General features: G+C 41.6%; 1 protein-coding gene across 3 annotated transcripts in view; it reads left to right on the top strand.

Moving 5' to 3' along the window:
- The window catches only part of Glis3 (GLIS family zinc finger 3), a 417,582-nt gene that overhangs the window by 348,233 nt on the left and 56,804 nt on the right, over window positions 1-12,545 (top strand). For all 3 annotated transcript variants that reach the window (XM_021205791.2, XM_021205781.2, XM_029537780.1), the window contains one exon: window positions 11,987-12,134. In XM_021205791.2, coding sequence (XP_021061450.1) covers window positions 11,987-12,134 — 148 coding nt within the window. The remainder of the gene's footprint in view (window positions 1-11,986; window positions 12,135-12,545) is intronic.

Here is a 12,545-nt window from a genome sequence, read left to right as displayed (position 1 = left end):
TATATATATATATATATATATATATATATATATATATATATATATATATATATATATATATATATATATATATATATATGTTGAAGCTTCTCAAATACTAGAAGTATAAATGCTGACTCTGGACAAAGTATTTTGGTGTAGTCTAGGGGCCAATGGAAGGCATAAGGCCCAGTGAGCAAGTAATAGTTCAACATCAATTAAAATTCATTCATTCACTTAGTCTCTCAGTCTCTCTCTCTCTCTCTCTCTCTCTCTCTCTCTCTCTCTCTCTCTCCCTTGTCTCCCTTCCTCCTTCTCTCCCTCTAATAATTTTAATGTGACTTACAAAGCACCATGTTTTGTTAAGATATTCCCATGCCTATGTGTCATTGTCTGTTCTAATTATCTCTCGCCCCCCCCCCAATGCCCTTGCCCAGTGTGTCCTCTAATGTATGCTCCCCTGTCTCTGGTTTCCTCTTTCCCATAAATGGTCTTCATTTCTGCTTTCATTTCAGATACATTTCATTACTGTCTTTTTTTTCCCCTCTCCCTTAAGGTCAGTTCATCCTCTTTCATGATCTCCTTTCAAATTTCATGACCTATGTGCATACATGCACACACACACACACACACACATACACACACACACACACACACACACACACACACACACACACACACTGAATGTGCCAGTTGATCAGTAGAGGATATTGAGTGGTAAGGAAGTAATCTCCCTTCTATCAGAAGGATTTAGGCAGAGGCTAAAGTGATTGATGCCATGGGAGGCATTAGTACTTTGCAGTTTAGTACTGTAAATAATGTTTAATTTCAGTTATCAAAGCACCAGTTCTTCAGTTGTACTGGTCACATTTCAAGTGTGTACTATTCACATAGGGCCAGTATGTGCTAGAGGCGATGTAGAATGTTTGGCACCAGTACAGAGCTAACAGGGAGGATTATGAGACCCCAAGATCATGTGCTCTGAAATTCTGTGTTTCTGTGTATGGTTTCAATCAACTAGTATTTAAACTAAATAACTTATAGTTGTGTGCATATTGGAAATGTTTTCTCATGGCATCATTAAGGTATATACCTAGTTGTTTATTTTGGTATGTCCACCTGTCCTTGATGGGTGCAATTTTGGGTCTTACCAGTCATTGCCAACCAGAATCTAGGCTACCTGACTGGGCAGTTCTGTTTCTTCCATACCCATTTCCTAAACTTTTTTCACTCTTACTTTTTTTTCTCCTTGCAAATTGGACATCCCCAAAGGAAACAAATTTGATAGCAGATTGTTGGAAATTAATTACCTATGATATGCAGAGCCACTTCATAAGTGTCAGTGCCGAGGAATCCCCTAGAGATGGGATTCTTACATTCAACTGGAAATTAATTGTAATTAATATAATAGGTTAATTCATTGTAATTATTTTTAAGCCTTTTGGCAATGAGCTAATTCCCTGAGATCCACATTGCTCAGAATGTCACAGAGAACACTTGATAAGAATGTTCTGGTAATAAACCTTAAGCCTCTAGAAAGAAAGCAAAATTATTTGTCTTTCCTTCTGGCTGGGTTTCTTCAGAAACATATTTTGGTGGCATTTGATTTCTGGAGAACAAAGGAATCCTGACAAGGTGATGGATAAATATGCCAAGCTCAAGTGGACTCTGCTCACTGGAGAAAGAAGACAAAAAGCCTTTGATTGCGCCTGGTTTTCTTTGGAAGTATATCTGTGTCAGGCTCACAGAATGCCTTTGCTTCTGGGATACAACGTAATGGAACTGCAAATGACAGAATCTGGCCTTTTCCCCATCCTGATTATTTCCACTTGATTCACTTAATCTTGGGTGATTATTCAATCACGTCTGAAGCAAACAAAAGAAATGACGGAAGTCGAGTTCCTGTCCCATTTGAAGAGCTGTGAACATCGGCAGAATAGTCTCGAACATACAAACAAATACCAGTCACGTCTGATGGTGCCTTGTTTTTCTGTATTAGGAAGAGTTACTGTGTTGTGAGGAAAACAGCTCAAGTTCCCACACACAGGAAGCATGTCAAGCTGTGACGGGTGACTTCATTATTAAAGCTGAAAAACAATTGTTTGGAACAAGTATTTTATAATGGGAAGCTGTGCAGAAGCTAAAGAGGCATTGTGTTTACCAGGATAAGTACAAAAAGTGAACCCTAAAATGGTTTTTTAAAGATACACTCTTTAACACTGATCCACAGATAGGCCTCCTGGACTCAGAGCTGTTCAGGGTCATCCTACTGTGTCCCTGAGCCTGATACGGAGTTTGTAAGTAGCAGGATACAGTCAACTCTGATAGTTCCTGAGGTCTAGGTCAGGCCTCTAAAGGCCCCAAAGGCCCATCCATGTTAAAGGTGCCATTTGGGAGGTGAGGAAATCTTTAGCAAGTCAGCTTAGGGAGATCTTTAGGACAGGAGGAAAGTGTAGGTGGATTCCTGCATTGGGCATACTGGAGAAATAAGTAAGTCATTTGTTTACTATGTATTCCTGGCTGGCTGCGCTGCCCTCACTAGGGGCATCAAACAATAGCTTGGTTTTCCCTTCTTAGAAACATTTGCCTTGATTTCTTACCAGTCCTTAAGGTAATGGAAAACTAACTGACACACATATTCTTGGGGTCTGAGAAGAACATATACAGAAGAGAAATGTAGCCACACATTCTTTTAGGTACTTCTGATTGGCTCTGGGAAGTTCTGAATGAAACAACACTGAGTTTTTAGTGATTCCTAAAATATTTCTTAGAAGTCTGCTATGAGCCAGGGACTCAAGTGCCTCCCACAGTTCAGGAGGAAGCAAGGAGGATGCTAGAGAATGGTCCTGTTTGAGATGGTCTCCTCAACCATGAGATGCGGAGATATGTCACCGATTTTGTCCCATTTCAAGGTGAAGAGGATGGCAGACCTGTGCTAGTTGCTGGCTGTTGGTACAAAGTCTAGAAGCTGGGAGATGGTCACATCACAGCAGGGGTGGGAAGCAGCACATTGCCAAGCACAGAAGTCCCAGGGGATTTGAGTATCCACTCAAAGTCTCCCCAACATTGTTAGCTTCTTGTGAATCTTTGGAAACTTTCTGTTTGGGGGTAAAATAGGAGATGATGTCATTGTGTATTTACATCAAAAATCAGTAGAGATAGTCACTTCCTTTAGATACAGTATTGAGGCTCATGCTCACAAATCCAGTTGACAGTTAGTGGCTGATTTTCACAATACCAACGACACATTGTCCTGGGCTGTGGGTTCCCAAACCTTGAGGCAGACCATCAGCAAGACCCAATCACAGGATTATGGACATCAGATGTCACAGCCCTCCCTGTGCCCTGGGTGCTTGAGGAAAGAATCATCTTACCAGTGTTCATTTGGAGAAGCTGAGGACCCCATAGTTGCCCCTTCCATTGAGTTGGATGCCTGACAAGTTCCAACCTGAAGACCTGGATGCCCCTAAAGAACCACTGGTCTTCATTCCACATTGGAATTCAAAGAAGCTGCAGTGTGATGGCAACAGAGATGGGTTCCTAAGCAACTCTTGTCAATGAGCTGCCTTCTCCTCAGACCTCTGTTACTCTCTGTTTTGGTGGGGGGTGCCACTCACTCTAAAGGAAGGTCTTAGCTCTTCAGTTAAGCCTTCTGGGATGTGTCCTCACAGGTCTTCCTGAAAGCATGTTTCTTAGTTGATTTCTCACCTAATCAGGTTGACAGTAAAGATTAACAATCACAGGACCTATCCTGAATTCCCCTCTTTTACTGTATCAAATTCAGCTTCACCTTCCAAATAGAAGCTGATCACCTTTCAACACCTCTTACTGTAGCAAAAACTCATTTGGAGTAGTGTAGCAGCTATTCCCTTAGCAGTGGTGTGTAACAGCTACTCCCTTAGCAGTGGTGTGAGAAAGCTGCTCCCTTACCTTAGCAGTGGTGTGTAACCACTACGCCCTTAGCAGTGGTGTGTGACAGCCACTCCCTTAGCAATTCTGTCTGTTTTCATTCGGTTCTTACATATCCACAGTACATATCCATGCATCTTGCCTTCCTGCTTGCCCATCCCCTTAGTCTTGCAATAACCACATAAATCAAAAGCTAAAGTTTTATGTTTCTATAGGCCTGTACCCACATGAATCCTAGCCATTTCTCTCACCCTGTGCCACAAACTGTTCTTGTTCTGTTGCTCACTCCTCTCTTATGACTGTTTTCAGGCCTGTCAACTTCTTTCCTCTTCACAAATATTCAGATGTAAGCTTTCTTAACTTTATTCAGGGCTCTATTCATCATAACCCTGCCTTTCAGAAGTCTTCCCTGACCTCCACTCTAGAAAGCGCCACAGTGAAACACAAATGTGTTATCCCTATTAACTTGGAGAAGTTCTCCAGAGCTGGAGGGAAGCTATGGAAAGAGAAAGAAGAGCCAAGGGATTGACAGGAACACAGAAAGGAGACATTCTTAGGACACCCCTGGCCAATGTCATCTTATCTCAGGATCAGAATGTCAAGATGATAGTGCCCCTGTATCAAGAACCAGGGTTCTCATTCAGGAGGAACAGCCTTGGTAGTTTCAGAAGGACCACTATGCATGTACTTAGGATGAAGTGGTAAGGATGGTGAATGCTACACTTCATCACACTCATATTACTAGACCACAGCCAAAGCAGAGGAAGAGACAAGGAAATCTGAGCAGAAGTGGTCCATTCCATTTATTATCTCTTCCTCCAGTCCAAAGTAAGATCCTTTTCCCTACAGGGCATGATGTCAGAAATATACAAGTGTAAGACAATGTGTCTAGGGCATTGTTAGAAAACCTTGCATCAGAATCTGCTAATGGTCTCCTGGAAGAGAATCACAGGAGGGAGGGAGAGGTGTGTGTCTGAAGTGTATGGTAAGGGAAGGAGAGAAGATTCTAAGAACCCATTTCATGTAAGTGTGCATCCTGGCAGGTGTAAGGAGTTAGGAAGGATGGTCATTCACAGTCAGAAGTGGATGCTTCATTCCTGTGACAGAGTGTTGGCTCTTTAGCTTATGAGTCCTTCTCCTCATCCTCTTCCCCCTCCTTCTCTTCTTCCTTCTCTTCCTCTTCTTTTCTTCAGTAAAACCTGGTTGCTTTTGCTCTTTCACTGAATGAACATGGCCCATTCAACTTGTAGAAGATAGTCTCTTTCATGAAGGTCATCTGTCAGTAGACATGGACCACATCTGCACAGTCCCTTCACAGAATCAATTAGACCCACGTGGGATGGAAAAACTAGGGCTATAGCCGAATCAAATTGGCGTACAGCACTAACTGTTGTGGACTCCTGCCTCATAGAACCTGTGAGCTCTCAAACAAAAGCTTTGGAGACTCTAGATTTAAAAGAAATAAAAAAGCAAAAACAAACAAAAACAGACACTGAGCTAGGTTTCTGGGAAGAAGATGGCAGAAACTCTGAAAGACAGTTTATTGTACAAAGATGGAAACTTAACACCTTGGTGAGGTTTGCAAGATCCTTCATGGATGAGCAAGTCCCCGGACATCCTCAGATCTCCCTGCTTCTCCCAAATACCTCCCCCATTTGCACCGGCACCTTTTCACCATTTCCTTCCAGAGTACTTACTATCCTCTCTACAATTTCATTCTAGTATACTATTTATTAACTTCATAATCTAGAATGCAAACCTTTGGGTGGGAATCTTCCTTCTGATACTGTGTTTCAAGTACCTACCATGGTCCCTGGCATATCGTGGAGGCCAAAGAAAGTCTGCATAGCGAAGGAGAAAGCTATAAAAAGGTAGTTCTGTAGAACCCATGTTGTCTTGTGAGGGAAGCTGAACGCTGTGGTTCCAGAGGACCATTCCCATGGCCCATCCGAAACAGCAGCCCTTTTGGCGAGAAGTAATGGTCAGTAACTTCAAATCTCTCCTTTATCCAAAAAGAGCAGGAAAGACTCAGAGTTTTGGGGCGGGGGGCGGGCAGGGGTTAGTCAGTTCTTTGCTGTTTCCTAAGAACAGCATTAAGCTTTATAGAAATTTTTCATTTTTTTCATTCATGTAAAAGAATAGGAATCTAAATTGTTTTCAAGAATTGAACCTCATGCAGCCGTTTATCTTGGTGGGTTCGCCAGAGACAGATACATACATAGCAAACTCGAGAATCTTTTTATGATAATTAGTACTTAGGATGCTGGAATTAATGATTGCTTTCCACTGTAGCTAACACCAAGCTTCTAACGTCCAAAGGTCTCAAGGAGGCTTCTCATAAATCTGTCAAGGTGTTTCATAAGATGCAAAGCACAGCAGCCTCCCCCGGGTTGGCTGAATTATTTTCGTAGCATCTGTCTATCCAGTGACTGGAAAACATTCCCCATCGTTGTCTTTATCTTCTCCTCCCTTGACCTTTCCAGAAACCTGCTAATTAGAGGTCTGAAGCTTGTGTTTCAATGAAAAAAAAAAATGCTTCTAAATCATAGCTAAGCAGAGAAGATTCGGTGATTTTAACTTCTACATGAAAGAATATTATATTTTTATCTGTCTATCTCCACAGTGCATTTCCTCTTCCTATAGCCAGAAAATTTCTAGCTCTGCTCATTAGGATTCTTAGAGACCAGCAGTTTTAAAAGGGCCATCCCTGGACCATCTCCACCTAGGAACTTGGGAATGTCCTGAGGGAGTTTCTGACCTGTGCCAAGCCAGAGAATTACATTCACTGATGATCCTGACTTAATTAAGCTATACCCTGTCTCGTTTTCATATAATCCTAGAAACTGAGATGTTGTTGATATAAACATTAGGAAGTTATTGTTTATGAATACTTGAATTTTTCATTTCCACCTAAAACTGTTATTAGATTGGAGGATACCCCTCCAAGAGATTCAACTATGTTTTTCTTCTCTTTCATTTCAACCTGGAGGATCCTTTTCTAGACTGTAGATCTGGGGTGGATATACAACTTCGTCTCATGACTCGGTATTCACATGTAGCCTTCCTTTGGAAATTCTGCCTAATGTTCTGAGGCATGTTTAATTTAAGAAGCACTTTTTAGAACCATGCCTAATCCTAGAGAAAACTAAATTAACTCTCACCACAAAGTCGTATGGGATCATGCCGCTGGAAAACATGAATGTCTGTTGAAGCTAAGGAAGATTGCCCGTGTTTGATGCCAGGATTACCATGGCCATGAAATTCCTTGGAATGATCTCACTGATACTGATAACTGGAAAACCCTGGAGTGGTGGGTAATCGAAAGCAGAGAGCATTCATTTCTGCCCTTAGTAGAACATGTGCACCCCAGATCACATATTAATGATGGAAGATAAATTAAAAGTGATGACCAGAACTCATTCTAAGCCTTGATTTTTTTTTCCCCAGTTTTTCTTAAGCAGCATGGGTTAGGTTCGTAAGAAAATAACAAACATATCTTCCAAAGGCCCTAAGAGGGATATACATTGGCATAGGCCTTCCTGGTCAGAAAGCTCGATATGCCAAAGCTGAGGACATTGTGATGATCTCATTGCTATGTGAGCTAGATGCTCCTTCTCTGGGACCTTGCTCCCTGGGTGGCCTTAATACTCATAGTCTGGGTGGAGATTTACTCTCAACTGGGATCTAAGAAGTACCATTTTGTGTATGCATGCATATGTGTCTTGTCTGTCTGTCTGTTCTTACTTTTCACTGATATAAAAAACAACCTTACAAGAAAGCTCAGCGATTTTTGAGACATTAATACTCAAACGCATGGTGGCCAACTGAGGGCCCCTTGAAACATGGTAGATGGTTTCAGAGTGAGGATCACAAGTTAAAAGGGTATTCAAAATCCAGAGACTGACTCAGGGTTAGGCGTTCTTTCATTTTCTTGAGAATTAAATTGGGGTCCCACGGGATCTACCTTAATCCCCTATGAGGACAACATCATCCCAGGCCTAACCAACTCCCGCTAGGCTCCCCCACTGAGTGCTCCTCCAGATCCCTTCCATTTCTCACCGGGAGCCTATCTAACTCTGAACTCCGAGACAAACAGGATTCCATCGGTAGCAGTCTGTGCTCATGTGTGTTCAGGGTTCAGTTCCAAGTCTCTATCAGTGTTCTGGTGATATTTATCAGTTAGCACTACAGATGAAAAAGGCATAGTGTGGAGTGGTTGCCAATTTCTGTATTGTGAATATTTTCACCATGCCCAGTTTCAAGCTATCTGTGATGTCATCAGACTGTGGAAAAGAGGCATACACAGGCACTCTTGAATTGGCACATTGATTCTAGTTCACCATTGCAGTATAGAGAATTTAGAAGACCAGAGAAGATTGCTGAAAGTAGAGTATATAATTTCATAATGTTATGGCTATAAGCAAAACTCAGCTTTAATATAATATTACATTTCCAATTCATTTTTAGGGGTTAGATGTTATTACTACCATTTTGTATATGAAATTTTGATTATGAACCTAGTATTTTAGTGATTTAATGTATGATTTTTTTTTTTTTAGTTGTTCTATTTGTGGACATTTAAGAGCATTTTCCTGTCTTTTGTATAACTGTAAATCATGATATATATCACCAGGAGAATACATACATGTTTCTTTGGGTCTACATTGTCCTTCATATTTCTGGATATTTCCTTTGGTCAGGTTGAAGGATCAAATTATTTTGATTATGGGTCTTAAAACCTATTCACTAACACCCTCTAGAAATTTTGTGCCAACATACCTACTGAAAAGAAAATCTATTAATTTCTACATGTGACATCACTACCACAGGTTCTTTTGTAACGGTTTTTATGATTGATATATTGTATGGATGCTTTGTCTGTCTGTGTGTATCTGTACCATGTGTGTACTGGGTGCTCACAGAGGTCAGAGGAAGGTGTCAGGTCCCTTGGGACTGGAGTTACAGATACTTGGGAACCACCATGTGGGTGCTGGGACCTGAAACCAAGACCTCTGCAACAGTAACATGTGCTCTTAGCCACAGAGCCATAAACCTGCACCTGATAAATCAGTATTAAGGTCTTGGCAAATGTAGTGAATATTTTTTTAAAATATTACACATGTTTTACTGAAAAATAAGCTACTTAGCCAATGCTGAATTGCTTTTATGAAGACATTTCTAAAATCTGTGTTTTTGAGGTTATAATTACATCATTCACCATCATTTTCTCCCTCCAAACATTCCCATATACCCTTTCTTGCTCTTTTTCTAAGGCACGGCCTCTCCTTTCATTAACTTCTAATGCATGCATAACATACACATATATATATTTCTAAATGTACCATGTTCAGTATAATGTTACATGTATGCATGTTTTCAGGGCTGATATTGTTATTGGATATACAATCAGTGGGCCTTCCCTGGAGAAGACAGTCTCTCCTGTTCTCCACAGTCCTTAATTACGTATAGGTCTGTGTGTAGGGTTGAGACCCCAGGGGATCTCCCCCCCATCCACTTTGGCATGTTTATTGCTGTTGTCTTTGTTCAGCTCATGTCTAGGCACTCATATTGGTGAAACTTGATGGATATTACAACTGATTTTATTAGGGAACGTCTCACAGCAAACTCCCTGATCTTCGCGCTCTTTCATCATACCCCTCTTCTGCAATGTTTCCTGAGCCTTAGATGTGGAGGTGTTTTGTTGATGTATTCAATGGGACTGGGCTCCACAGCCCTGCCTTTTGATTGGTTGTCATTTTCTGTAATAGTCTGTCTACTGCACAGAGAAGTTTCTTTGATGAGACATGAGGGCGACTCTTGTAGGTACAAAGACATATGTTTAGATTGTTGTAGGGGTTATGCTGGTTTAGTAAAGTGATAGTCGTATGTTTTCCTCCAGCATCTCTGACTTCACTAGCACCTGAGTTTCATGTATCACCCATGGGATCCCTCTTGACTGGGTCTTCAGTCCAACTAGAGAGTTGTCAGTTAACACCCCTGTGCCCTTCGGGTGATAATGCCAAGCACTTGCTTCATGTGCATTATCAGTTTTTGAACTCTGAGTTCATATATGCATACTATACTTGCATTTTGTCCAACACCAACTCCTCCCATGTCTTTCTTCTTCACCAACCCCCTGCATTTCATAGCTCTCACCTCTGTAATTATTGTGGCATATGCAATAATCCTTTTAGTTCTTCTTTTCAACCTGTTTTTTTTTTTTTTGAAGAAGCCCCAGTTTGCAACAATTTCCCTTGTCAAGACTTTGTACACTCCTTTGTCCCATTTTGCTTAACACTGTCTATCTGTGTTCCCTGTCCTCTGCCCAGGGCCAGTCCTGCCACTCCACGGGTCATTTAGACTCATACTAAGGCAAGCAGGCTCCCCCAGCCTCCAGCTACCATTCTCTGGGGCACCCTGCTTCACTTCTTCTCAAACTTGTTACCAATTTTAACCCCAAGATGTGTTCTCCGCTCATTATCCCCAACTAGATCCCACATGTCCCCATGACCGCCCTTTTCTATGTCACTTTCTCTGGCATTTAGCATCATCTGATTTTTACACCTATTTTAGTTATTCATTGTCTTCCCAGAAAGAATTAGAGTTTATAAAGACAGTGAATGCTCCCAGGGTCGAAAGGGGCATGGCATTTGTCAAAGAAATAAGAGCACTCCAACCCCGTATCTAAAGGCTTTATGTTAACTTTATAAAATCAGTTGTACACAGTTTTTAAATACTGCAATATTTCTAAGAAAAGCATTACTAGATTGTTAAACACTGTGTTTTAACACAATTAGGTTAATATTTTTATGTCACCAAATGTTCATTATAATTTTTCATTCAAGTTATGTTTACAAAATTTGTGTCTGTAAAGGTACTGGGGAGATGGATGGCTCAGTTCATAAACTGATTGATTGCTTGGCCAGTATGGAGGACTTGAGTTCAACCCCTAGCATCCATGTAAAACGTAGGTAGCATGGTGCACACTTGTAATCCCAGCCCAGGAGAGGTGGAACCAGGAGATTTACTACAGCCTACTGTTTATCAGTGTGGTCTGACTGGTGCACTGCACACCATTGAGCCCTGTTTAGAGAAGGCAGGCAGTATCCTGATGTCTCCAAGGCTTCTCTTCAGCCTACACACATGTATAAACGCATTCCCATGCAAACAGACACAGGTAGACACACACAGAAACAGAGGTGCATGCACATACACATGCGCACATACAGACACATGTACACATTCACACAGAAGCACACAAAAACACGCCACACACTCACAGATATATGCACAAAGATACACACTCACACATGTGCACACATGCATACACAAGCACATATTCACACAGGGACACAACACACTCACATAGACACACATGCACACAGACATACACTTACATATGCACACACAAGCATATGCACAGACATGCATATATAGCATAAGCACTTGAACAAATGAACACCCACATGTTATAAAATGAATCGGGAAAATTTTTATGTACACTACATTTTAACCCCATTTTGGTTAAATGTTTACATGTGACTCATATATAAGATTGATCTTGTTATACGTGACTAAATGAAAATGTAAAGTCCGTTTTACATGTAACTAAGTATGGGGGTTGGTTGTTGTTATTATTAGTGGTTTCATTTATTCTTTCAGTATATTTAAATTTTAGCTGGGGTGTTTCTTATGTGTTTCTAAGGGTCAAATCTCAGTGGATCTCTGATCATAAAAGTTCTTTGTAGCGTGGGCAAAGTCTGTCGGAGCTGGTCCTTGTCATCACCACAACTTTTGAGTAGATGCTGGGTGAACAAATAAATAGGAATATACTAGGAGACTGGGTCCCAGAAGTGGACCTATCAAGGTCTTAGGTGCAAACCGACCTGCAGCCACGTGTCTCCTAAAGTACCCAGCAGGTGCTAGGGCCAGATAACTGACCCTTTGTTTGCTTTGTGCTCCACTCCTGCCTGTCTCTCCATGGATGCTTGATAAATATTTGTGGATTGAATTGCATCAACACGTAGGGGAAAGAGCCTTTCCAGACTGATGTTCTCAGGATCAGCTTTCTCTATTTTCTTCTCTTTTCTCCTTTCAGCTACGGTCTAGCACTGAGCTCCATCCAGATCTCCTCACGGACTGCCTCGCCGTGCAGCCCCTGCAGCCAGACACTTCCCCTGGAGATGCTGCTGATCATACCGTGGGGCAGTCCCCAGGGCCGGGGCCTGGGTCTGAACTCTATTCAGGTAAGAATTCACCTGAGAACCCTCTGCTGTGTCACTGGTCTGTAGTCGTTCTCCTGTGCCAGGCTGGTGGAGCAGCCCTGCTTTTCCCTCATAAAAACCAAGGTTAAATAACACATTGATTCATCTAGTTCTGAACTTCTGCCAGAAGGTAGGGGCACCCACTCCTTGCAGGAAGCTTCAGCTTACTGATTTAGACTCAGAAGAAATGGTTGGCCCTGAAGCAGGCAGCAGACAACGTTCTAAATGGAATAGTGGAGTCTAAAGGGAATAGTGGGTATTTATCACCTTTCCAGTTTAAATGGAATTCACAGGTTGCTGTAAAAACTTTCCCATTAGTAAAGCAGCCTGTAAGACTATCCATTAATGTCCCCCAACCAAAGGGAGAGGGAGAGCACTCTAGATCTCCTGTCT

This window comes from Mus pahari, chromosome 1 (assembly GCF_900095145.1).
Source record: "Mus pahari chromosome 1, PAHARI_EIJ_v1.1, whole genome shotgun sequence".
In the NCBI taxonomy this organism is placed as follows: Eukaryota; Metazoa; Chordata; class Mammalia; order Rodentia; family Muridae; genus Mus; species Mus pahari.
The sequence above is the reverse complement of the archived record's forward strand: the minus strand, read 5'-3'. Positions and strand labels throughout refer to the sequence as shown.